This window comes from Gymnogyps californianus, chromosome 2, assembly GCF_018139145.2.
Source record: "Gymnogyps californianus isolate 813 chromosome 2, ASM1813914v2, whole genome shotgun sequence".
NCBI lineage: Eukaryota > Metazoa > Chordata > Aves > Accipitriformes > Cathartidae > Gymnogyps > Gymnogyps californianus.
The window spans coordinates 124,749,289-124,777,216 of NC_059472.1; the positions used below are offsets into that span (position 1 = coordinate 124,749,289).

The 27,928-nt window shown below is 39.8% G+C and overlaps 1 protein-coding gene across 1 annotated transcript; it reads left to right on the forward strand.

Annotated features, from left to right (window-relative positions):
* The first annotated feature begins 420 nt into the window (after positions 1 to 420).
* On the forward strand, positions 421 to 27,928 carry NGLY1 (N-glycanase 1). The gene is given in 13 exon segments (XM_050891652.1): positions 421 to 548; positions 2,137 to 2,251; positions 4,410 to 4,652; positions 8,167 to 8,326; positions 14,019 to 14,241; positions 14,712 to 14,833; positions 15,237 to 15,382; positions 15,567 to 15,677; positions 20,775 to 20,894; positions 20,896 to 20,940; positions 22,165 to 22,353; positions 25,752 to 25,929; positions 26,458 to 27,928. Coding segments are annotated over 13 exon segments (1,956 nt in total). The 3' UTR covers positions 26,634 to 27,928.

Sequence of the window (27,928 nt, forward strand, 5' to 3'; positions counted from 1 at the left end):
GTATAAAAGGGCATTTAAGTACTTTTTTTATAACATGACCGCCTACCAAGGGAGCTCCTGAGCGCCCCGTGTGACCAGGGGGCCCTACTGCACAAGCGGGTCAGGAAATCGATTGCAACGTCATTAAAATCGTCAGGATAAAGTAGTTTAGCAGTTCCCGTAACATCACCGACTTGGGACGGGGCAGCACGGCCGCTGCCCGCCGGCGGAGCGCGGCCTGGGGCAGGACACGGCCGGGCAGGCGCCGCCGCCGTCGCCGTCCCCACGTACACGCTCTGCGCCTTTAAGAGCCGCCCCCGCCCCCCGCACGGCTGTGGCAGCGGGGTCTGAGGGCAGTGACCTCACCGCTCCGACTGCGCATGCGTGCTGCGGCGCGCTCCTGGCGCAGCGCTGAGTGCTGGGGCGGGGGGGGCGGCGACGATGGCGGCCGCCGTGGGCCTCTCTTCCTCGCCGGGCTCCCCCGCCGTGAGCGAGCTTTGCCAGAACGGGCGGGAGATCTTCCTGGAGGCTTCGCGGCTGCTCCTCACCTACGCGGATAACATCCTCCGGTAAGCGGGGCACGGCGGGAGGCGCTCTGGGTCCCGGCCGGGTCGGGCTCGGTTCGCGGGCCAGCGGCTGGGCGGCGGGCGTTGCCGCAGGGTGACTGGCGGTCCCGGCCGCTGCCCGCCTCCGCGCGGCGGCTGTCAGGAGCCTGCCGCTTCAGCCCCCGTGGCTTCGCCTGCCCCCTCTCGCGGGGAGCAGCTGGCGGGGCTTTTCGCCGCCGTGTCCCGATAAGCGGCCCCCAGGGCAGCGGCGGTGGGTGCCCCTCACCCGCCGCGGGCGGTGGGGTCGGGGTCCGAGGGGCTGGGCTGTCCCGCCCTACGGCCAGCGCCCGGTTCCCGGCCGTGACTCGCTGGTCTCGACTGTGCGTGGGTGCCGAAGGGGTCTGTGGGCACCGCGGGCGGGGGTCGGGCGGCAGCGGCGTGGCACGTCGAGCGCTTTGGCTGGCGCGGCTTTAAGAGAACGGAGTCTGCCTGTGAACTTAAGTGATTCCTGTTAGGTTACTAATGCAGCTTCAGAAGCAATTTATCATAAAAATCCTCCTCACGCGGCAGTTTGTTTCTGGGCTTACAGACAGACCGTCTCAAAAGATGAGCCATATGATTCAATTTTGTTATGTAATATCGAAGTTCAAAAACATCTCGCTTCTTTCTGTCATTTAAAAATAAGATTACTTTTTCACATAAGTGTGTAGTGGCTTGGATTGTTATTTCTTTATTTATTGCTGGTTGGTTTGTTTTGAGGGCTTGTTTTTTGTGTTAAACATAAAAGCCTGCATCGGCCCTGATTCTGCAAGCATTTAAGCACGTAAAAATTAGTGGATGCATAACAAGTAATGCTAGAATAGTAACTTGATTTTTCAGTTGCCTTTCTTTTCTGACTCAGTAAGATTGGTATCAAGAGTTAATTATAGTTGAATTTTTGTGAGGTGGCTGTGTAGGGTATACATACACACCAGTATGTATGATTGACCTTGATGTCTTCAGGCAACTCAAGATGTATGAGCTGCCCCTCCCTGTCTATATCTATTTGTCAACCACTTGTAAAAACTGTGCTGTGTGTCAGAGAGCAGTGGGTCCTGGGCTGACTCCTTTTAAAGAATGAGGTGAGAGAAGAAGGTTTAGAAGAGTTGAAAGAGGAAAGGGGAACTGAGAGGTAGCCCTTCAAGAAGTAAAGAGACCACAGTAGTTTCACCCGTGTAGCAGGAATTGTAGCATAGCTTCCGTAGTGGCCTAAAACCATCCAGCATCGAGCTGAGGAGTTCAATTAGAATGCTACCAGGTGGAAGGGGACGTGGAGTTGTCTTTAAGGGTCACTGCAGACTAAGCCCTGCTGGCTAGGACTACAAAACATGTATTTATGAACTTAAGTTGCAAACTAAGATTTAGAACCGGTTTGTAACTCTCAAAGTTGAATGCAGAAGGACATGAATTAAGTCAAAGTTTTAGATAGGTTTCACATTCTGCCTACATGGTGTGAATGAAACTAAACTTTTAGAAAATCTCTTACAAATGACTAATACTGCTTAGTGCAGTTACCCAGCTTTTAAGTGGTTACTTAGTTTGCAAACATAATTAAAACTTTCAATTTCTTCAGGAATCCTTATGAAGAAAAATATAGATTAATTCGGATTGGAAATCCAGCATTTTCCACGAGGCTGTTGCCTGTCAGAGGAGCGGTTGAATGTTTATTTGAGATGGGGTTTCAAGAGGTGAGTATAATTTAGTAATTTCTGGTGTTTTCATCAGTTTACACACTAAAGTTTAAAATTGGAATGTTTTTTTCTGCTTTCCCAGTTGCAAGCCACTAGATTTTAAGCCAATTGCTATTTTCTTTCAATCCTTGTTTGCAAATATCTGCAGTTAACCAACAGAAGATTTAGATGAGGCTGCTTCAGAAAGCTGGTGGAGCTAGAGCTAACCTGATCTGTGATAAGATTGGTTTTCTGCTGTTCAGGCGCACTACTAGTTTGCTTAATGGTCAGATACGTATCCATGTTGGCACAAAGGAAATGGTGGGAAAAGGGGTGAAAACCCCTTCTCTTAGCAGCAGCCCATTATTAGGTGGACATCAGATTGCACCATCAGACAGTAGTTTCCATATTGTAAATCTGTGTGTTGAAACTGTCATTTGGAAGGGGGTAAAAAAACCCAGTCCTGCTCTTCTGCTGCTTGTTCCTACCATCAGTAGGGCTTGTGTGGCTCCATAGTGAATTAGATAAGGGAAGCTGATCTGATTAAAAATTAATCCCCCCAAACAAAAAAAGAAATATTTTTCAGCCAATTCACAGTGCAGCTGCACAAGAACTAGTGTTGTCATGACAGCAGTGGGGGGCAACAGGCTGTTGAAGTAGTGGGAGGGTGGGACTTTGACCCATTTAAAACAGTTATGAAACTGTATCCTAAAATAGTCTTGAGTGAATCTTGATTCTGTTGCAGTCAAAAAGATGTATTTCGAAGATTGCTTTGTGTCCTGAAATGATCCCTGTCTTGGTGGAACTTGAACTGCCAAAGCTTGTTAAGCTAGAAGCAGCCTTTTGTAATTACAGGAGAGATGGGGTGAAAAAACAGCTCTTGTTTAATGGTACAAAGCTCTTGCTCTAGCTTTGCTTTAATTCGTCTGTTTGATACCATGCTTCTGTATTGGTGCGTACATTATGTTATTTAGGTCCAGCTGTCATGAGACCTCTGCCTTCTCTTCTGGTGAAGTTAATTAGTGTAGTTGTCCTAATTAAAAAAAAAAAAAGTATGCTGAAAGAAATGGTGACTGCTGAGGGAGAAATGGTCTGCAGATTTATTCTCATGCTGGTGCTCAGGAGATGACTTTTAATGATGTGTTTTGGCCAAGAGGTAGTCAATGTAGCTAGTGAAGCACTCAAGCAGTAATAACATAGTCATTTTAAATGGGTTATAAAGTGCTACTCCCACTTCTGTCAGATCTTTAAGAGCATGTTGGCTCAGTCTTACGGTTATTGTGTCAATTGAGGCTGGAGCTCACAAACTTCCCTTCAACTGCGATAACTAAAATTGTTCCTTCTTTTGTCTCTGCTTGATAAGCCAACTTTTTCAATTAAAAAATGAGGACACTTCTGCTGGGTTGATATGTTCCATTTAGTTTTGTGGTGATTGTAAGTATTAAAGTGAAGCACTGCATCTGCAATAATAGGTGAACTAAGGTAATTGTGGATAAACAAATTACTCAGTTTAATAAATAGAAGTGCTGCAGCAGTAGAAACTGAAACTCTTAAACTATGAATGTTTCAGGATATTCATGGCTTTGGTAACCTATTTCTTCATGTTAAGTGCACTGATACTTTGCTTCTGTCGTAATTATTGATCTTTTGTTATGCTACCAGTAATCATGTTACAATCAAAAATAGGAACCCAGAAATCAAGCTCGGTACAGGTCTAAATAAGAATAATATTTCCCATCTGAAAACTCACAAAACGTAAAAGATATCAGTATAGAAGAGAATTCCCAGCAGATGCCATTCTAGAGGCTTCTTCCCCCAACATTGGGTATCCTCCTGTGTTGCCTAGCGTTTCACTGCTGTACTGTGAGAAATGAGCATTTGTTGTTCGTTTCTGTTGTTGCTGCTTTCTCTGCCCAACCATAATTGTGTTGTCCATGTCTGGCTCTGCAAAATAAGTTACTAACAAAAGCATGTTGTTATGAGCCCTTTTTCTCTAGACTGACTGTAGGTTCTTGATCTAATAGCTTCTGCTGTAAGGGACCTAATCTGAAGGCTGAATCCTGCCAAGCCTTAGCGTGCTAACTTCCAGTAAATGATATAGCTGTTAGCAATAGATACAAACCACTGACTAGCTTAGACCTGCATTAACTGCTGAATTAATTTGTCTAAATTTCAGGGAGAAACTCACCTCATTTTCCCTAAGGAAGCTTCGATTGAGCAGCTACGTAAAATCAGAGACTTAATTGCTGGAGAGAGGAGTAGCAGACTGAATGAGTCAAATCAAATCCACAGATCAGGATCCTCTGAAGCCGTGACCAGCACTCAGACAGTTGCACATCAGCCTTCAAGACCTGCTGACTCTGTTCTTGCCCCTGCCCGTCAGCAACCAGAAACATCACTTGTGCAGTCTCTTGAAATGGTAATTATAACCTGAAAACTTTGTAGGCACGCTAATCTTGAATATAAAGATTGAAGAAGAGTTAACTGTTGAGACAGGTTGCTCAGAGAGGCTGTGTAGCCTCCAAATGTGGACATTTTCAAGACCTGACTAGATAAAGCCTGGAGCAACTTGGTCTGACCTCATAGCTAACCCTGCTTTGAGCAGGAGGTTGGACTAGAGGAATTTTTTATTTTTCCGATGATTTCTGAAGTTTTTGAGTGTTTTCTTCAGTCTCCATGTGACTTCAACATGAAACATGCCATAAATAGAATATTAGCAAGAGATTTTGTGAAGATGTCCATAAATGTTTTACTGATCAGGGTGTCGTGAAGGAAAAAAAAAAAGCTGATTTGTATTGGAAGGGAACAGCAAGGTAGGGGAACAAAGGGAGGAGTGGGAAGCTAAGACTAGGGCTGTGTACTGTGTTTGGTATTTGAGAGCCAGCAAAAGAATAGGAGCACAATTGTAATGTTTGTAATTGGTGGTGTCTCAGTTCATGCATTATGATCTCTATGTGGAGCCTGTGAGGGCTTTATTTTTTCACATGCGACTGTTGTGAGAGACAGGAATTTAGCCAGGCAAGGACAATTCTATAGTTATTTAGGCTGTGTTTCCCTTGTCCAAGAGGTTGAGATGAAGTTCCCTATTAAGACAGAGGCCAAGTCCTTTCATCTGATGTTACCTGGCCTGATGGGGGAAGACTCCTAACACCTTGTACAACTTTGAAAAATGAAGTTATGCCTTTTGATAGAAGGTTTGAAGGATGCTTTGGTTTAGTTTTTCCCCCCTAGAACCAGTGTCACTTCGGTCTTAAAGTTGGTGTAAGATGATTCCTTCCAAAAGCTCTCTTCTCATACATCCTTAAACAGAGTTTGTCTCTTTTAAATTATATTATCAGTATATTGTTGGATACTGAACTATGACATACTGTTTCTTCCCAATACCTACTCAAGATCACTGGAAGAGAAATGGCAAAGCATAGATTGAAGTGATGGCTTGGGGAGGGGGGGGGGGGGGGGGGGCGCGAGAGAGAGAGCACTCAGTGACCCATCATCACCCATAATGTCTTTTGGGAAAGGAGCTGTTGTGGACGCTTGAATATTGAGCCATTTAATCTAATTATGTTAGCATGCTAGTAGTTGCCTCTAAAATATACTGACTGGGTTTATTTGAATTTGTTTGGGGTCTTGGGGGTTTTTTTTGGTCTGCTTTTTGGTTTTTACTGTTTCAGCTACTTCTGCAATGGTGGTTGGAAATGATTATGAAACCTCTAGAGTGACTTGCTGTAGTACTGGTTAGTACTGGAAGCTTTAAAGCTTTAGAAGTTGCATTCATCTTGCAATGAGAAAAATGTTGCAGATTTCAAGTTGACACGATGTATTCTGAGGTTAATCCTTCTCATTTGTAGTTATTCTGCCCTGACTTATGCTAGCCATCAGAGTTGTGGATCCATTTCTCTGCAACTGTTATTCTTCCATGCTGCTTGAGATTCAACATGGGTGGTGGGACCAAACTTATTACGGTTCAGAGACATTGCTAATGCAATGTTGGCACTCTATTGGAATGCTGTATTTCAGCTGATCTCTTCAGGGAATTAAACTGATAGCTCTCTGAGCTATTGAATTTGGTCTGTATAGTCTGGGTTGATTGGAAGGAAGTCCATAAAATACCTTCTGGCTATGACTTGGCCATTTTGCTTGCACAGCAGTAGGTGTTTTGTTTTTCAGTGAGCATACTGCAGAGGTATAGTTGTATTATTGTTGTATGTGCTGCTGTCAGATGTCAGAGATTTAGAGTGGTTTTGTAGTGCAAGCATTTTTATTTCTTGCCTATGTGTTAAACCTGTGATTCATGGGAGTCCTGGTAAGCGCAGGGAAAACTGGCTTGCTTGACACAGCACAGGAATATTCCTAAACGGCACAATTCTAGGGACCTAACCCATCATTATTTTGCATCATATGTGTCTCTGCTGCGTTTCTTATTGTAAGGCGTTCTTGAGACTTGGAGAAAGGAAAGCTCTGGCTAGTCATTATTCTGGTGGGGATTCTGATCGCTTCCTGGATGACATAGTGATTATAGGAGGAAAGAGGTATCCAAACTTAGATTGGGAGTGAGGTTCACCATACTTCTAGATGTTTACATAAGACTTCATTGGTATACAGTGGCTTCCATGAAGCCAGTTAAGCACTACTGTAACACTGATGGTGTTTGCCAGTGGGAAAATCCAAATTGTCAAAGAATCTGGGAGACTTTCTGCTGTGCTGAGCAATATCTCTGAACACTCTTTTAGGAAGCTGACAGAACATGAAGATCTATAAGCCACTGGCAGTCCCTAACTTCCCTTATTTCTGTTCTTTCAACTTGCATTAAAGTGAATCTGAACACAGCTGGGCTTATGATGTTAAACCAGTTACCTACAGCTGATGAGCTCCAGGAGGAGCGAAACCAGTTCTGTTCTGTTTCAGTAGTTATGAAAAGTAAGGACTGGTCCTGTAGTACTGTCCAGCATTAAGATAATCACTCCTAATTTAAATGCTCCTTTGAGAGAAGTTTTCTTCTGAAGAGTTCTCACACCTATGTATTATGTTGCATTTGCTGCTAGTATTTCAGGAAAGTGTGGGATGTTTGATGAAACAAAGATGGTAGTTAACGAGACTAAAGACTGAAGCATGATCTAACAGTAGAGAAAAGGTAATTTAGCAGTGACACAGGCTTCTCTCCCAAATATGCCAGACTCTTAATTTTAAAATCCCATTTTGCTTTCTGTGTTGTCTCCCTTTAAATGGGAGTAAATAGTTTTCTCAGCTACCAACTCCACTATTATTAACTTCAGTTATTTATTTTAGTAGAAGTGGATGTACCTTATTGGGTGCAACATGTAGTTGCCACTAAACGTCACTTAGGATAACTGACTGAAGAAGCCTAGTTCATATATTTATTTCTAGTGAAATACACTATTCAGTATATGGTCACAGGGCTATCTATGCAAATCTGTATCAGAGCTGATCTGTGAGAGGAGGAAGTAGAAATAGACAAGCAGCATTTGTGAATAAGAAATACAAAAGCAGCATTCATCAATAATAGAGTTCTGCAAACTGGTGCAGCAGTGTCCAGGAAATGGAATAAGTTACAGGTTCTTTTGTGGATTTCAGGTAAAAGGTGTCCAAAAGAAATGGGGGGGGGGGGGAGGAAGTAAAAAAACTTTGCCATCAGAGGTGTCTTTAAAACAGTTTTCTCCCTGAATCAGTACACTTTTCGCTCAGGACACCATTCAGAATGCTCAAAGATGACAAGGCTGGCTTTACAGTTTGGGTGGTGGTGTCTGCAAATTTTATTGATATCTTTACAAGTAAACATTTCACCTGTAAAGAAGTGTATAGTGTAACTATGACTACAGAATTGTGACTGACTTAAACTAAAATAGGAGAGCTTGATTCTTCTGGTTTAAGGTGGAGGTTCATAAATCATCTTGTGACTGAAAATCCTTTTGCAGGCTGCAAATATCTTGAAAACACTTCAAACAAAATTTGAGCATCTTGTATTGATGTATGAGAATCCTTCTATTCAGCAGAAAGCACTAGCTTCAATTCCTCTCCAGCAATTGAAAGGAAAGGCTCAGAGAAAGCTAGCACAAGCTACAAGACTGGACAAAGGTAATGCTACCAAGTTATAATGTATGTGAAACTAGAAATATTCTTTCAAACATCTGAATGATGTATATATCTGCTGTGCTTTAGGTGTGTGGATTTGGGTATGTGTCTGCAGGTTCCAAATGCTGTCTCTAAATTAGAATTATCTTCTTCCTAATTTTCAAATTTTCTGCTCTTCTCTCTCCTCACTTCTGTTTTTTGGGGTTTTTTTTAATTTCATTTTTGTCACCATCCTTTACTGCTTTCATGTAGAAATTTTGAACTCTTAATTTCTGAATTAGTAGTAAACAATGCTTGGGAAACAGATGGGCTGAGCATGTACTGTTATATTCCTTGCATCTGGAGTGAAGCAGCTACAAGAAGAGGAGGGGAGATTCTTGTTTGGGTAGTCATTATTTTGAAATTGTCAGACTGCTATTTTCCCATACGTACTACAATTCCAAATTCAGAATAAAATTTCAGAATGCTGCTTCTCTCTTTAAAGTGATATTATTGGTAAGATTTTGCATGAGACCTTTCCAATACATAACCTAATACAAAGAATCGCCTTTCTTGCTAATGCTTAAATGAGTAGGGTTGTTCACATGCCATCCTCTTGGAGCTAGAAATGAAATATAGGCATAAATATTTGTGGCATCAGTGGCTAAAATTTATATTTTCTTCATAAATGCAAATTTCTTTTGAATGTACAAAGTCTTTGTCAGTTAAAAAGGATATATTTCTATTTTCAAGTCACAGTTTTAGATTTGTTTCAGCAATATAGTGAAATTTTACTTGTATGAGATAAATATTAAAAACCAATACGCTTCCAAGACCATATTTAAACCAAAAAATCATTTTCACTGTGAATCTTTGATAGAAGACTCTGAAGCAATTTGCTAAGTTGATGGGAGTGCTGTTCATTTGCAAACCAAAAATAAGCTCTTCTCATCATTTTTATAAATGACTTTGTCTCGTACAACCACACACCAATACGTAATTGTGCCTTTGGCATTAGGGAACTTTTTGACACTGGATTTTCTTAGTAATTTTTCTCTTTTTGTAAAGCTATACTGTGAAGTAGGAAACCATGTAAACATGTACAAAGCATTCTCATTCAGCAGTGTAGGACAATGCAACGGGGAAAAGAGACTTAGCAGTAATAAATGAAAAGTATTTAAATTCCTTTAAAAAGGAAAATAAAGACAAGCATACCTCTTAGACTCTGCTCTAATTGTGCTGTGCACATTATTAAAAAGGGGAAGGAAGGAGGAGGGTGGTGTTTCCAGGTGCTTCTTTCCAAGCCATCAAGCAGATCTATTCAAAATGGTTTCCAGACCTTAATTTAGATACAAATAAAGGGGAAAGGATGGAACTCCACTGTTTTGGATTGTGACAGTTATAAAGCTCATTAAAAAATGCTTTCAAGAAACATAACTTTGGGAATGGACTGTATATGAGACGTACGGGTAATTGGTCCTTTCAGCTTCTTTGGTTTATCTGTATCTCTGTATTAAGACTGTCACTTGTGGGAATAACTGCTTAGTGCTGCGGGACACTTGTTTTTAGGACTTCCCTTACAATGCATAACAGGCATTTTTGGCTCATAAAGGCTGAGAAGATGATGGTCATTTGATCAGAAGTACAGACTGTTTTTTACTGGTTCCCTTTACGACTTTCCATTAGAAAGATGGATTGTGCAGTTAAAAATAGCTGCATGTTGCAGCCAACTTTTCTGTTCGAATAAATCACATTTGTCATTCTTTCCATGCAATGTTTTCATGAACGGTTTATTTTACAAACCAAGAGATGAATATTCATATGATAGCAGTCATGTTTTCATAGATGGGTTCTGGTTTGTATGTTGTTATCCAGGAAAAGAGAATATGTCCTGTGCTCAAAATCTTCTCATTAAGTTTTTAGAAGAAAGTTTGAATATACAAGTATATCCATTTTGTAAGCAATAACACCTTGTCTGAGTGTTTCAGCACAAATTTTTTCACATAGTAAGTAAAAATAGAAATTTTACTACAATTAAAAGTCAAGTTTTCTTGCTTTGATTAACAGGTGATCTTTTCTCATGTGCTTCATGGTCTTGGCAATGTGTGTTTAATAGAGTTAGCCCCCCCCCCCCCCCCCCCCCCCCCCCCGCCCCCCCGAGTCTTTTGTACCAAAGACTATTCAGCTTCAGAGGACGATATGAATTGATCTTAAATAAGTAAAACACACATCTCACCTAGTTTTTCTTTGCCATCCTGAAAAAGGAGCTAATGCACAAATTTGGTGCAACTTCATTCAACTTCCTTTAAACAGCATTTTATAAATTATTTTTGTATCTTCACATTCATTAGTCAGACCTGTCTGCACTGTGACTACAAGCAAACTGTAGTACATAAAATAACCAGGTATTAGTATCTATGATTGCAGTGCAGCCTAGATGATGCGAGTTCATAAGAGGACTTATTTGAATGTTTATGAATCTGAGAAGGAAGAGTATCTCTCTGGGCATGGGAGCAGAATATACATTTAAAGACTCTAAGGAGTTAGAAGGGATGGATCTCTTTTGGAAGACTGGATTTTTAAATTTGTTAATTAGGTAAAGTGAGGTTATTTCCAGGTGGCGGAATAGTGATAGTGTGTGAGTAGATTCTAACGCCTATTGTGAACACAGGAAAATGGGCCAGAAGAGTCTGGTGGTCTAGTGTGGTGAAATTGGCTAGAGTAGAAAAATAAAGACATCCTGTGTCTAGCTTGGGTAATCTGACAAAGGTGTTTATTTGCTGAATTTATAAACAAACTCAACTTGTTCACATGGTATATGTTCTACAATAATTAAGGTGTGTTTGTAGAAAGTCTGTTCATATTACACCTTGTTGTCTAGACTGCTGCCAGTGTCTGGTTCTTTGGGATTATGAAATCAAAGCAAGTGTTATTCCTAGTTTAATAGCTAAGAATAGGAAATGAATATTTATAGGATCATTTAGGTTGCAAAAGACCTTTAAGATCATGGAGTCGAACCACTAATCTAGCACTGCCAAGTCCACCACTAAACCATGTCCCTAAGCACCACATCTGCATGTCTTTTAAATACCTCCAGGGATGGTGACTCCACCACTTCCCTGGGCAGCCTGTTCCAATGCTTGACAACCCTTTCCGTGAAGAAATTTTTCGTAATATCCAACCTAAACCTCCCCTGGTGCAACTGGAGGCCTTTTCTTCTTGTCTTGTCCGTTGTTACTTGGGAGAAGAGACCGACACCCACCTCGCTACAACCTCCTTTCAGGTAGTTGTAGAGAGCGATAAGGTCTCCCCTGAGCCTCCTTTTCTCCAGGCTAAACAATGCCAGTTCCCTCAGCTGCTCCTGATAAGACTTGCTCTCTAGACCCTTTACCAGCTTCGTTGCCCTTCTTTGGGCACGCTCCAGCACCTCAGTGTCTTTCTTGTAGTGAAGGGCCCAGAACTGAACACAGTATTCGAGGTGCGGCCTCACCAGTGCCGAGTACAGGGGGATGATCACTTCCCAAGTCCTGCTGGCCACACTATTTCTGACACAAGCCAGGATGCTATTGGCCTTCTTGGCCACCTGGGCACACTGCTGGCTCACATTCAGCCGGCTGTCGACCAACACCCCCAGGTCCTTTTCCTCTGGGCAGCTTTCCAGCCACTCTTCCCCAAGCCTGTACCGTTGCACGGGGTTGTTGTGACCCAAGTGCGGGACCCAGCACTTAGCCTTGTTGAACCTCATACAATTGGCCTCAGCCCATTGATCCAGCCTGTCCAGATCCTGCTGTAGAGCCTTTCTACCCTGAAGCAGATCAACACTCCCGCCCAGCTTGGTGCTGTCTGCAAACTTACTGAGGGTGCACTTGATCCCCTTGTCCAGATTGTTGATAAAGATATTAAACAGAATTGGCCCCAATACTGAGCCCTGGGGAACACCACTTGTGACTGGCCGCCAACTGGATTTAACTCCATTCACCACAACTCTTTGGGCCCGGCCATCCAGCCAGTTTTTTACCCAGTGAAGAGTACGCCCGTTCAAGCCACGAGCAGCCAGTTTCTCCAGGAGAATGCTGTGGGAAACTGCGTCAAAGGCTTTACTAAAGTCTAGGTACACAACATCCACAGCCTTTCCCTCATCCACTAAGCTGGTCACCTTGTCATAGAAGGAGATCAGGTTAGTCAAGCAGGACCTGCCTTTCATAAACCCATGCTGCCTGGGCCTGATCACCTGGTTGTCCTGTACGTGCTGTGTGATGACTCTCAAGATGATCTGCTCCACAACCTTCCCCAGCACCAAGGTCAGGCTGACAGGCCTGCAGTTCCCTGGATCCTCCTTCCAGCCCTTCTTGTAGATGGGTGTGACATTTGCTAACCTCCAGTCAACTGGGACCTCCCTGGTTAGCCAGGACTGCTGATAAGTGATTGAAAATGGCTTGGTGAGCACTTCTGCCAGCTCCCTCAGTACCCTTGGATGGATCCCATCTGGCCCCATAGACTTGTGTGTGTCTAAGTGCTGTCGCAGGTTGCTAGCCGTTTCCCCTTGGATTATGGGGGCTTCATTCTGCTCCCCGTCCCTGTCTTCCAGCTCAGGGGGCTGGGTACCTGGAGAACAACTGGTCTTACTATTAAAGACTGAGGCAAAGAAGGCATTAAGTACCTCATCCTTTGTCACTATGTTTGCCCTCGCATCCAATAAAGGATGGAGGTTCTCCTTAGCCCTCCTTTTGTTGCTAATGTATTTATAGAAACATTTTTTATTGTCTTTTATGGCAGTAGCCAGATTAAGTTGTAGTTGGGCTTTGGCCCTTCTAATTTTCTCCCTGCCTAACCTCACGACATCCTTGTAGTCCTCCTGAGTGGCCTGCCCCTTTTTCCAAAGGTCATAAACTCCTTTTTTTCCTGAGTTCCAGCCAAAGCTCTCTGTTCAGCCAGGCCAGTCTTCTTCCCCGCTGGCTCGTCTTCCAGCACATGGGGACAGCCTGCTCCTGCACCTTTAAGATTTCCTTCTTGAAGAATGTCCAGCCTTCCTGGACTCCTTTGCCCTTCAGGACTGCCTCCCAAGGGACTCTGTCAACCAGACTTCTAAACAGGCCAAAGGCTGCCTTCTGGAAGTCCAAGGTAGCAGTTCTGCTGACCCCCCCTCACTTCTCCAAGAATCGAAAACTATAATTTTGTGGTCGCTGTGCCCAAGACGGCCTCCAACCATCACATCACCCACAAGTCCTTCTCTGTTCGCAAACAACAGGTCTAGCGGGTCACCTTCCCTAGTTGGCTCACTCACCAGCTGTGTCAGGAAGTTGTCTTCCACACGCTCCAGGAACCTCCTAGACTGTTTCCTCTCTGCTGGAAACAAGAGCAGCAAAAGAATTAACAATCTCTTCTGAAGCCCTGGAAGAATATGAAGGGCATGAGGAACTTCACTGGGCTCCGCTGTATATCTAACTTGTTTTTCTGAGCAATTTCTTATTCTCACTCTAGCTGTAGTGTTTAGGAGTGCACGTTTTTGTTCGTTACATATACAGTTTGACGTTATTCAGTCTTGAGAATTTAGATTTTCTTTTTTGTGTGCACTTAAGTAACATACGAAGCTTTTTTATAAAGAGACTTCTAAAATATAGTAAAGGCCCAGAGGTGGTGATTTATGTAGATACTGGAAAGTTCAACTGAATTATTTTTCCATTTGACCTAACTGTGTGTTGTGTAAATTTTACAGGTGCACATGTGAATGAAGAGGACTTCTTATTGTTGGAGCTCTTGGACTGGTTTAAGAATGACTTTTTTCATTGGGTAAATAATCTTCCTTGCAGCAGGTGTGGTGGGCAGACAGAGCCTAAAAGTGACTACCTGTTGCCTACAGATGATGATCTAAGGTGGGATGGCAGTCGAGTGGAAAATCATTACTGCAACCAGTGTCAGTTCTGTAATAGATTCCCAAGGTGAGCATACAAAGATTTGCTTTGTCTTTTTTCCTTGTCTTTGAAGAAACAGCTTTGTATTTGTGCGTTTTGTGAACAAGTGATAAGTTGTTGGTTGAAAGATTAGAGAAGCTTTGCAAAAGAGCAAATATCCAATTTTTAGATATTTTTGCTAACTATCAAAAGGACCAGCTTACAAAAATCATATTTTAAGATGAAGTCTAAGTCAATTTTGAAAACTGAAAAAAACAGATTCATTTCAGTGCTGCTATAAACATGTGATGGAGTCATGCGAGTCAAAGGAAAAGTAGCATTCTGCTCGCACTTGTTTTGTGCGGTACAGCGATCAGATATCTGATACAGATCTCTTCTGTGGGTTGAATGGCACTGAAATCTGTTCAAATCATCACAAGGACAGTCATGATGTAAAGATTTTGAAAGGTGAAATGTATTTTCAATTATTCTAGTTTTGTTTTGTTTTTCTCCTGTAGGTATAACAACCCCGAAAAACTTTTGGAAACCAGATGTGGACGCTGTGGCGAGTGGGCTAACTGTTTTACACTGTGTTGTAGAGCTGTAGGGTTTGAAGCTAGATATGTCTGGGACTGTACAGGTATCAGTATTCTAGAATATTGTAATGTTAATACAAACCTATGCAAAATGAGGTTATGTATTTTATGGCGCTCAGATTATATTAGCCATCAGGCAGCACATAGAGTTATGCAGTTCAGCTGACAAAGACAATATAAATTCAATTTCCTGTCTTGCCTGATGAGATGAAATATAGTTCTGCAACTAAGGCTAGATGATTAACTTCAGAATAATACAATCTTTAGTTGAATCTGAGGCATCCTAAGATAGAAAGAGAAAGCTCTGGTAACTTTTCTGAATGTAGATGAACAGAAAACATGTTCTTTCACCTGTTCCTTCATTTAATAAATCAGGAAAAGTTACAATATTAGAAAAGAGGATCTATCCTTATAATGCATTGTTCATTGTTGGCCTTTGTTGTATAGATCATGTGTGGACTGAAGTATATTCTTCATCTCAGAAAAGATGGCTTCACTGTGATCCCTGTGAAAATGTCTGTGATAAACCTCTTCTCTATGAAACCGGGTGGGGAAAGAAGCTCTCCTACATAATTGCATTTTCCAAAGATGAGGTAGGAGTAATGGTGTTAATAATAAACAAACCTGCCCTGAGGCAAGTGTGTGATGTGTTCCATCTTAGTGTGACTTCCAGAGTTACTATAGAAAAACATACTTTGATTAGCTAGCCTCTTTAAATGAAGCAAGATACATGGGAATTTTTGGTTGCTTTATTTTCTTCTTCAACTTGTGCTTGAGGTGGTTGATGTCACTTGGAGATACAGCTGTAAACATGAAGAAGTACTCTCTAGAAGGACAGCACTCAGTGAAGCTACACTACGTGAAACAATTAACGCACTAAACAGAACGGTATGTAGCTTTTCTTAAATGGATTTCTTTAAGTGAAACATAAGTGTCTTTCCAGAATGCAAAGTCCTTTAATAAAGGAGTGTGTTTGGTAACCTGATAGGAATGTCCATGCGCTATGGAATATAAAATGCTGCTAACTATACAGACCTCATTTTACACTGAATACGTAAGAATCAGTCACAGTGCTGAACTTATGTGAAATAAGATAAAGAATGGTATGTAAGAGGATTATCATATTATCTCTTACATAGTCAAGTGTGTGTATATATAAAATATATACTGTGTGTATATATCATTTTTTCTTGATGGCTTTGGAGTAGAGTTGTGCCTCAGCAGATGTTGGGGGTAAACTACAACTGCTTTGTAACTATGTGGACTCCTTGAGGGCAGCTGAGCGTTTTCCACATCCATAATGCTATTACTTGAAAACAATAGTATTTATAGTTATAAGAAATGTAGGCCTAATTTGTTTTCTGTGACTTTTTACAAATCTAGGAAGCGGGAAGAATGATTCATAGGCTGTTTCCAAGACTTTCAAGAAGTGTTGATACCATCAGCAGAGCTTTGGCTCAGAGCCACATATACTGTTCATGCCTAACATCCCCCAAAACACATGGAGCCATTTGCACCTGCATGTCATAGTCACAGAACCCGAGTGCACTTGGCACCTCTCTGCTAAGCTTTTTCCACTCCCTACTTGGGAGAGGATGAACTTTTCTTGACTCAGTATACTAGAATACCACAAAACCTTGAACCACCTGTGAGGTTCCATTTTGTCCCCGCTTCCTTCCAGGGCTAATTCCTGTGCATAGAAATATTAGTTCCAGTGATAGTATACAGCTGATGGCTTAATAAACAGATTATGCCTTTTTAGAGGCCTGCTGGCTTGAGGGTTATAGCCACACAGTAAGAGTGTGAAGAATTGAGCTGGGCTCACGTTTGAGGCCAGGGCTTGAAATCATTTTATCAGTAATGAAAAATTAGAGTCATGTAGTGGAGTGGAGCACTGAGAAGGCTGACCAGAGTAGCAAAATAAAAGGAGGTAAAGGATCAGAAATTCAAGTTGAGGAATGCATGCGCTTTGTGCGGGGTTGCAAGAATTTAATGGCATCCTCTCCGAGCATTGAACCATTACTGGCTACAAAACTGGTCTGAGGGGCCTTTCTTCTGATCTACTGGTGATAGAAACCGGTCACCAGACTCTTCTCCTCCACCAGTTGTCCATAGGGAAAGAACATTGGAAATGGGGCACTAGTAAGTTGAAAAATTACTCTGACAATATTGATGGAATCAGGAAGGTATATGCAACTGACTCATGGGCTGGCTTGCCTGACCTTCTCACCTCAATGATGTCATTGTAGGATCATGCTCTATTTCACTTACAGAAGTTTAGAGAACTCCAGTAAAAAAAGTGCGTTGCCATCTCCAACAGGTGGTGCTGCATGTTGGTCTATTGGCCTGTTTCTTACTCTTTTCCACCTACTTTATAGGGCTGTGCAGCTCATAAACTGACATGGGCAGTTTTCAAACAGAAAGGACAGGCATTCTGGTCATGTTTTAAATGAAAACTTCATTAAAAACTGAGTACAGGGAAGAAAGCTATACGTGTGCTTCCAAGACACTCTTGTATTTCTCCTATGTTCCTTTCTCTACATGTGGAAAATCCCAGCCCTTTCTTCTCTATGCTGCACACTTTCCCTACTGCTTTCCAGTATTATTCAAGCTGTCTTGTGATTTCATTAGAACACCTTTATCAGTCTTTTTAATGATATGTTATTCTGAGGAACAACTGACTCTCCCTTTCTGCAAGCTGAATGATACTCACACTTCCCTCCTCCCACACACAGTTCTTTTTGCCCAGTAGCTGTTCAGAGCGTTTGATTAATTTATTAAATTAATGAATTTAATCCCTGTATGTAACTGCTCTTACTCCTTTTTTCTTTTGTCTGTTATAGTTGGAATTGGATTTCAGGGGCTTCGAGGCAGTTTGCCATCAGATTGCTAAAAGAACAGGGTTTTTTCCTACCTTTGTCCTAGTCAAAGGGCCTTTCCTAAAGTTCATACTATGGAGACAATGCAGTGGGAATCAAGGGACCATTAAAAACTTGCTCTCTGAGGATCTCCATGTCGTATTCAGCAGCTTCTGTGGTCAGTAGAGGGGTAAGGCAGCTCATCCGTGGAACTGTCAAGACATAGCAGGTTTTCATTTCTCTGCTCAGTGACAAGTCTCCATTTCAGCTAGTATGCTGTTTCCTTCACTGCAACCTATTCAGCAGGTAACTGACCTAGGCAGAGGCCTCCACTAACTTTCCCTTTTCCCATCATCTCCTAGAGACTGGTTCTACACTAGGAAGGATTATAGTTTTGGTATCTTTTGATGCAGAGCTCCAACACTGCATCTTTCAAGCTCAATTCTTATAAGTTACAACTAAAGAGAAGCATGGTGTGCAGTATACATTATCACCTATACTACAATGTTAGTGAAAATGGAATCTGAGAGATCATTATTGTTCTTTCCTGCATAAAGAGTAGTGGCTGTGGCCATTATTTCTCTGCATGTCTGTCTGTTTAGTGGCCAAGCAGAGACCACACAACAGTTCAAAGGATGTTGAGTGATTCACTGTTAAATGGAAAAGAGGCAAGGATAATTTAATCTATTCAGTACACTATTTTACTTCTCAGAAATACTGTGTGTGTTTTATTTGGGTCAGGCATTCCTAAATGGGTGTGTAGCCTCCAGATTACCAACCATCTGATGTTATTCTATAGTACCATATCACACCCTGACTACAAATTTTCTTTACCTACTTTGTATAGGCACTGCCCTATTCCAGCCAATTGTATGTTACCCCTATAGAAAATGGGGAGAGGACCCTGAACTTTCCACTGCTTTCATTGGAAATTGGATGGTGGGGCAGGGAAACAAATTATTTTTTCATTTGCTCCAAGCCCCATTTTTTAGTAGTGATTGTAAATGATTATAGCTACAGCCAGGTCAGCTCTTAAAGGGAAAACTAGTAATTTAGGTTGAATTGCAACTATTTCATGGTGATTCATGTGAGATGAACCAGAATTCCTTGTTTAAGCTTTAAAATTCAATTTCTACCCTCAAATTATCTGTTGCTTACCCAGCAGTGGGTCCACTTAAATCACAGGTTATTGATCTCCTGAAAACACAGAGTCCTTCAGGAAGCATCAACAGCATAACTTGCACGTGATGCAGAACTGATTTTAAAGCTGCAGTTCACAGCTCCTCTTCCTTCCTGTTCCCTTTCTTTGCCAAAGAAAGGTGGGGCCTGAACATGTATGTAGAGGGTAATACCTTAAGAAAAAACAAAAGCAGAAAGTTTGAGCCATGGCAGTTGATAATGGAGTTCTTGGAATCCATTTCAGTACATGGATGCTATTGATGACAATGATTATTTGTAGGAAGTGTAGTTACAGGTTTTCCCAGCACAGGCAGTGTTGATCTCTGCAGAGTCTGAGCGTTATGCGTGTCTTACATGCTGCTAGCATTTATATGCGAGGGTCTACTGGGTGGGGGGAGATGACAAGAATTAGCATACTTGTACTCTTGATAGTTGAGGAACTTACTAATTTCTTGTATCGTACATAAAAGAGGCCTGTCTTCTGAAGCACCCTTTTTGTATTGAAGCACTGTTCTTTAACAGTTTTTTTCAGATACTGTTACAACAGCTGCAGAGCAAGAGCAACCAATTCTCAGTGTGGCATCACTAATTTCAGTGGTGATGACCCCTGACACTGAGTTTCCCTACATCAAAGTGGCTCGAAGAAAATTGTAGATTGGTATTGTTAACTTAGGGTAAGCCACATCAAACTTCCTCTGAGCTGGAGTGAGATCTGTAGTACTGCATATGGATATCCAAAGTGCCCAGGCAAGTGTTAGATTCAGGAAGGCCTGGTGTTTCATGAGGAACTGCTGGAGTCACTGCTTGTCATCCATCAACACAAGCAGAGGTGTATTGCCCCCTTGCTGTGTTAGAACTGGTATTTGGCAGCTGGAATTTGTTCAGCTGGAGCTGTTTCTCATAATTTCTCTGTATCTACTTTCCTTTATCCAGTTCCACATTGTTGTCTGGAACAAAAACCCTTCAAATGCCTCTTTTCTGACCCCTAATAGCAAAACTTTATGGGGTCAGGACTGCTTTTGAGATAATTGGAATACTTACTGGCCTGAAGTTTCAGGTCCTAGTGGGCTGTGTGTGCATGCCTTGGGCGATCACCAAAGTAGAAAAAAAAGATGATGTGTAATCATTTGCATACTCGATGTTGAACTTAATTTTCCAACCCTGTGTGGATGTATCCACAATTAAGGAAAAAGGCTTCACATATCACCTCTGTATATTTGACGTGAAAATCATGGAGACAAAACCCCAGCCTCTCAATGAATTTTTTTTAAGTTGTGTACCAGAAAATTGCCCATAGTTTTATTCATGTGGGCAAAGAAAGCGTGTTATGTAATTCTTTCTCTTTTCCAGTAATTTACCTGAAAGTGTAGGTGATATGTTTTTCTCAGTTTTCTGATATCTGAAAAAATATGCATGTCATAGTTTGTTTATGATAGAATCAGTCACTGTGAAATAACTCCTTCAGAGACCAACTGAATCTTTTGTGTGGGCTTGATCACAAAACCAAGACTGTTGCCAAACAAATCACTCCACCTTAGAGAAGAAAAGTTTGACCCAAAAATTATGCTTCCTTTCCCTTTCCCCCAAATAGTATCAAGAACAGCTATGGTACAAAATACATATGAATAGCTATAAAATATACTATGGAAGTGTTTTATCATCCAAGCAAATGTATTATAAACATAGCACAAACCTTATTTTTAAAGAAATCCGCATAATTAGTGCATGCAAGTTCACAGAAAAAGCACTGCTGTCGAATAACCATGCAGTTATGACTGATTTATGTTTGCACATGTAGTACAAGATAAATGTTTCTAACAGTCAGTCTAGACTTTAAATGTTAGTCTGTTTTTTCAATTCTTTTTTTCCCTGTTGGTGTCACTCTAGAGCAGAATTACAAATACCTTTTTTCTGAATTTTTTACTTTGTTTCTTAAATGTATTTTCAGAGACAACGATCTTTGTCAGAAAATAGAAAAAGAGAGCTCTTGGAAAGAACAATTGTGGAGCTTGTTGAATTCATTTCTCCTAAAACACCTAAACCTGGAGAATATGGTGGAAGGACATCAGGGTTCAATGACTTGGCGAGTAGCCAGAGGTGAAATTGGTCCAGAGGTATTTAACTTTTGCACTGCTGACCGTCTTAGAGGTAGCTAACTAGAGGTTTTATGATTATGGTCTTCAGAGGAAAAGCACTTCATGGTAGGTAGCCTACAGATTGGTTCAAACAGTGAAACTTGCAAAAACATTAGGTGCAAGTTTGATGTGAATTCAGTAGAGGTCCACAAGTAATTTTTGAGGATTGATGGTGGTCCATTGATTCTAAAAATGTTTGAGAATCCTTCATGTAAAGTGTGTTTTACTCTTACAAGTTAATAAACAGTACTTTTTTTTAACTTTTAATTAGTTACAGTGTGACAGAACTAGAAAGTTTAAGGCAGTTGAAAGCAGTTGGGAAAACTTTAAAAAATGTTTATTTGTATTATTAGTTACTATTGGTTAAAGCCTGGAAGTAAGGTTTGACCAACTATTTTTGTTAATAAAACAATGTGGGAGCAATTAGGATTGTGTAAATGGAAAAATCTCTTAAATAATAAGCTCAATTGATTTTCATGTAAATATTTTTGATGATTTCTGAAAGCAAGATTTTGTTTTTAGTTATTTTATGCTAAGATAAAGTTTCCCAGAACTATAGCCATATTTAGCTTGAGCCAGCATGCGAAGGTGTGACTTAGCCCATCGCTCATTACATCAATTTTGTAGTGATCCTGACATGTGGAATGACTGACAATCCTAAATAGAACCAGTTAGGTGAAATGAATAAGTTTCCATAGGATTGTTTAAGTTTGAGAAACTAAGAGTTTATTTCAGTCCTCCACAGTTTAGAAGATTTAATTTCTGCTTTGCTGAAACTCGTAAGAACAATGACAAATCTTTAAAAAAAGTAATACTGTGAAGTTATGAAGTTTGTACCTTAAGTTTTTTGAAGTTGATTTGCAAACTGTCATATACAAGCACCTGTATGTGATAGTCACAGAATTACATATGCTATTTGGAATAACCATTTACTTATTGATTGTACAAGAAATACACTCACATATAAATTTTCTATTCCTAACATGTTAATCTCTTACTTAAATTTGCTAATTTTATTAGTTTATTAGTTTAAAACTTTTATTTTACAGAAATGCTTTTGTCCATGACCTTTCTTAAAAATGACATTTTTTTCAGTTGGCAGCAAAACTGAATTGGTAAACCATGGCATGCTGTTTAAAAGTAACATAGTCTTACTGAAATGTATTGGGGAATGAAGGTGCTTGTATTTTTTGCCTTTTTCAGAAAAGAAAAGAAGTACTTTTTATTCCGTCTGAAAAAGAGAAGACGTCTAAACTCTTCCACCTCATCTACAATATAGTAGAAGATAGTTATACACGGATTTCCAATAATAATGAAAAAATAAGTGGCTGGGAAGCAGGTGTTTGGAAGGCAGAGTCTATTTCGAGAAAGGTTGAAACAGATTGGAAAATGGTAAGGATAACAATTATTAAAAGCGTAAAATCTATCGTAAAAGTATGACAACTGCAATAAAATAGAAAACCCTTGCCAGCGTTTGGCATCAAAACATCTCTTGGTGCCCATGGAATTTAGCTGATGTTAGTAAATGTTACTGTTAAGCTTCAGGTAAGATTGCCAGATGATTTAAGAAATATGAAATAAATTTATCTTGTCTTTCAGAAAGGATGACTGAATTCTCTGCAGATAGGTAAAATCCTTGCTAAAGCACCAAATTTTAAAAAATGGCTTCCTTCTTAAGCTTTTGGGCAAACACACAAATACTGTTTTGTTGAAAAGCAGTACTTCTCTCCAAAAAAGATTTTGTTTTGTTTTGTTTTGGAGAGTAGCTTTATGGTGTATCATATCTCTTTGATACACAGCCAAAGGAAGAAATTGTCATCCTAAATATTACAGTTCCATCTGCAAGAAGGCAAAAACCTGTCAGTTATCCAGATTATCATATACCCTGCCCAGAATCCTTCCCATCTGTCAGGACACTGAGCAGCAGAAGAGTCATATGCTCTAAATCTAAGAAGAAGAGAACTGATGCCTGTAAGATGGGAAGGGGTCATTTACTAGGCAACGGCTTTTCCCGCAACAGCTACCAACTGTGGAACTGAGCGTTCCTGTCAGGGACTATAGCATGTTATTGCTTTGTTCCCCTGTCATTTTACTAGTCTGAAAGGTCTCTGGCCAAACATTCTTCTAGCTTAGGCAATGGTTTGCTTCCATTGATGAAAAATGGAGCTAAGTATATAACTGTCTTCTGAGGTTTTCTGTGCTGGGTCTATACATAACTGACTTGCAAAATGCAATGGGGGAATAGCTTGGAGAGGTTATTCTACATAAAAGAGAAGGAATAAGGGAAGAAACTGGAGAATAAGATAAAAAAATGTTACAACAGGGTAGGCTAACAGGAAAAGAGAAGTAACAAAAACTCAGAATGAGGGACAACTGTTCTCTGCTTCCCTAGGATCTGCTAAAAATCTGATAGCACGTTATATCTTCAAGTCTCCAATGATCAGTTATCCTCACTTTTGCAAGAAACATACAGTCTTTGCACTGAAACCAATTACAAGTCTGCTGTTTTGCTTAGCTCTACTAATCAGATAAAACAGGGAGGGACAGATCTATAAGACCAGGCAAAAAGACTTTACCCTTGTGTTCAACAGCACCTCAATTTTTCTAGAAAAAGGATGAGAGGATGACCTTGAGAAATTAGGAGCTACAGATCCAGGTATATCTCAGGCTTGTGGGTAAGGCATGTTAGTTCTGCAGGAACAGCATCCTGCATAACGTCTGTGTATGAACCTAAAACGACTTTTCGTTGCGGGTTGTTTGTATTATGAGAGACAGCAGAGGGAGAGGTTGTTTGGGGTTTGCCTGTTCTTTTTGTAATGCCTCTAGTAGATCTGCAAGGTATGGATTTGGAGTTTGATTTAGCAGCTGTCCAAGAAACTTAGCAGCCAAAGGAGCCTTCACAGAAATATTTTGTTTATCGTTTAGTATGTGATGAATGAAAAGGAATTTAAATATAAAAGCTACAGTAAAGGTAACTATAGGTATTAGCCCAGGAGTAACAGAAAAGAACCATCAGTTACATATTCTGTCTTTGCAATGTTGTTGATCAAAATGATTCAGATAGATGATCATCTTGGCCAATCTGATAGTAGCCATCTCCATCGTATTTGTGTATTTTCTTGCCATTCAGTGTCACTTGACTTCATGGTACACAACTCAAACAGGTACAAAACACAAATTTAATCAGATTACCCAGAGATAACTTGGCATCTGGGGCTCAAACAAGCAGACCACAGTAGGTGATAATAAGAATGTAAGAACTTGTAGATCTGAAATCCATGGGTTTCTAAAAGCTTGTTTTCCAGAAGAATTGCTCCAGTGGAAGAGAATTTGAATGAGTCTTTTTTTTTTTTTTTCCTGAATTCAGGCTTTTTTCAAATAATACTGGAAAAAGAGTAGCCAGGTGTGAAAGTAAGAGGACGGTTCAAAAAGACACAATAGGAAACTTTAACTTCTGTTTTTCTGATTAAATGCTTGGATATTATAATAGAAGATGAGACAGGCTAATGTTTTAGTTTTTATCCCTGAAAGCCTATGTTTAGTGCACCTCAACCAAGTAGGAATTAATGGAGTGTTTTGGCTTCCTTACTCAAATATGGCAATTCAGTAGGATCTGATCAAGGGAAATCTCTTGCTAGAACTAGCTGAGGTACTTAAAAAAATTGTGTGGAGATCAGCACTTTCATGAACATTAAGATTATATTCACATGAAAGCAGGTTAAATTGTTACATTTTCGTAGGTCATCTTCAGTGTAACACCTCACTCCTTTGGGGTTTTTCAGCTTTCTTAAACATGAGAATTAACATTTTTATGCCTGGTGCGTAGTAACACTAAAATTCTGTTTTATAGTCTGTCAACGACATTTCTATATTAGGGTGGGATCTTTAGTAAAACATACTATGGTGTTTTATTATCATTTTATTCAGGGTTGTTCTTTCTAGATTAAAAACTAAAGAGCTGTCTTAAGTCCATTCAGTATGACATTAATTAGAAGCCTGGACATGACAGAATTTTGGTAAGTTTTCTTAAATAAGGATTCTGAAAAGATCATGGCAGTTTTGACTCTTTAATCTGTAATGTCCATTATCTTGGTTTGCTGATAATAGATGCTAGACTTGAAAGGACCATCAGATGCTTATTACAAAATTCTTATGAGGGTTCATAGTAACTTTAATGAATGTTAACATATGAGCTTGACTGTTCTGCCGGGTGAAGTTTAGAGCAGCATTGGGACTACATTAAATTATGCAAATCTCTAACAGTTCTAGTAATGTTAATACAGGATTTATATATGGCTAACATGTATGATTTGCTTTAACCAAGACATGTCAAGTCCTAGGAGAAGTGGTAGGCAGCCAGCAACCACATCTGAAGAATCTAGAATACTGATTACACAGTTTTCTTCATCAGCAATACTGAACAACCAAAATGAACAACCAAAGTGTGTGAGCCTGTGCATTTATATAAAAAACAGAAGTCTGTTTTTTTTTTTAAATAATAAACTTAGGTATTTTTGTGGCTTAAATTTTACCAAGCATGTTGAAATAGATTAGTGTTCCCTAGTGGAGGACTATGAACATGTACAATTACCTAACTGTGGAATAGACTTAAGGGTTCAGAATGAGATTATATACAAAATTGTACTATGTACAATTTTAAAGGTTCAGAGGCTTGATAAAGAATGAAAGTGTGTTATCTTAAGATTTTATGTCCTTGTTACAACGATTAATTAGACGTGTGTTGGTCATCTCAATTTTTGACACGCTAACTATGTCTTCTTTCCATTTAGGTTTATTTAGCCCGAAAAGAGGGGTCATCCTCTGCTTCCATCAGCTGGAAGTTTGAGTGCAAGTCAGTCGGTCTAAAAATAGATAACATTTCAGTTAGGACAAGCAGTCAGACATTTCAGAGTGGAAGAATAAAGTGGAGACTTTGCTCTCCAACAGCAGAAATTGCTTTGATAGGAGGTAAGTGTGGAATTTAAATAATGAATTATATCATGCAGCAAAGGTGTAACTGGAAATAAATAGTTTATATGGAGAGAGCACTGTGCAAATACTAAAAATGAAATGCAAATGCATTTTGACTTTTCCAACTCAGTCTTTCTTAGCAAGGTCAAGAAAGTACTGTGCATTTAATCAAAACTGGTACAAACCCCAGTTTTATTATTATACACAGCTCTACCTGCAACAGGGCAGGGTTAGCAAGAACACAGAGTGGATACAAGATACTTGTGTGTTTTACTAGGAAGGATAGATGCTTCTATGTGCGGTGGCTTCAATCTTGACTAGGTCCTCCGAGCACGAGCACTAAACAGATAATAACTAAAAATTTGCAGCTGTTTTTTTTCTGCCACTGATTGACAGATGAATTTGAGTAGTTGCAACTGAGCTCCTTAAACATTCATTACAACTTACCCTTTTTAACATGCATTCTAGCATTATATGCTGTCTGGAGCAGCGGCTTACTGAATTGTTTATCTTTTCCTCCAACAGATAAAAATCTTTGCTCCTATTCAGATTTTTCTGGTGCAACAGAAGTTACGTTGGAAGCAATTCTAAATGGAGGGGATGGTGAAGCTGCATGGCAACACACACAGCTGTTTAGAGAGAGCTTAACAGGATGTGGAGAAAATTGCTTGGAGATAATTATAAAACTCAGTGACCTCTGAGAACCTGAACTGAAGAGATGTTCTTTGGATTCCTTGAAGACATTATACCATGGATACAACATGAAGATTTGGTTGGCAGTTCCTGTTCATCCTGCTGGCAGCTTATTTCCTCTTTCACTGCTTCCATTTAACCAACTTGAAACTGCACGTGTAATGAATAGGTAAACATCACAATGAAAATCTCTTCGCTTTAAAAACAAACACCAAAATTAAGGGATTGAACCATTAAATACCCTTTTCTTAAACTTTATGATGAAAAGGAAACAGTTTTTAGGAAGCAAAACATGATCATAACAGCACAGAGAAATTGTAATTGATTTTAATTTGGAGTTTTGGGGTTGGCTTGCTGGGGTTTTTTTTTTATAATCTATTTCTTGGATAAACAGTCTGAATTCCATTTTCTGATTACAACAGATGCTTGTGATGATTTTAAAATATTTTAAAGAGTAATAGAAGACTTAGACATTTTAAAAGAAAAATATGATTTTGTGTAATAACCAGAAGAACTGAAATTAAGATAAATTTTGAAGCAATCTTGAAATGATCTTGTTATATATCTAAGTATTAAACTTGTGTTTAATACCTAGAAATGTTTGGAAATATGATGGTGTGCTAGGAAAATAAACTGATTTTGAAAGATGTGTTCATTATGTACCTAAAATTGTCATGGCCTGTGATATGAAATTGAGACTTAAAACTGAGTAAGAACATCAGAATTTTTTTCTGTGAAAAAATAGATTATTCATTATAAATACTTTTTAATGATATAAATTATATTTGCCCACTTTTTAAAAGATATATTAAGCATGTAGGTTGAAATCACTTTTTAAGCTATTGTCTTGAGTTGCTTTGAATACTATTCCCAAATTTGATGTAAAAGTATATACAATTTTTTTGTTCATTAATGCAGTGTTTAAATTTCTTTTCATTGAATATAATAAAAACTGCCACCCAGGAGATGTCAGATGTAGCAGTGCTGTGAATAAAGTATGGAGTGAATGTTCAGATTAGATAGTCTTTATCAGAGAATTTGAGGGAGGCTATGGCTGGATTGTGCAAGAAATTTTCTATTATAGGACTATAATGCAAAGTTCAGACTATAGTTTTATTTTAAAATAAGTGAAAATTAGGGATGATTTTCTCAAGATCAGGGTTTTTGAAGCTTTTTGTTCCTTTTTCTGACCCTTCCAACCGCTGTATTGATTTGAAATTATTGTCAAAAATAATTTATGTTGAAACAAATGTTTGCTGACCTTTCAACAAATCTAAGCAAATAAAAGACTATTCAAATTTTA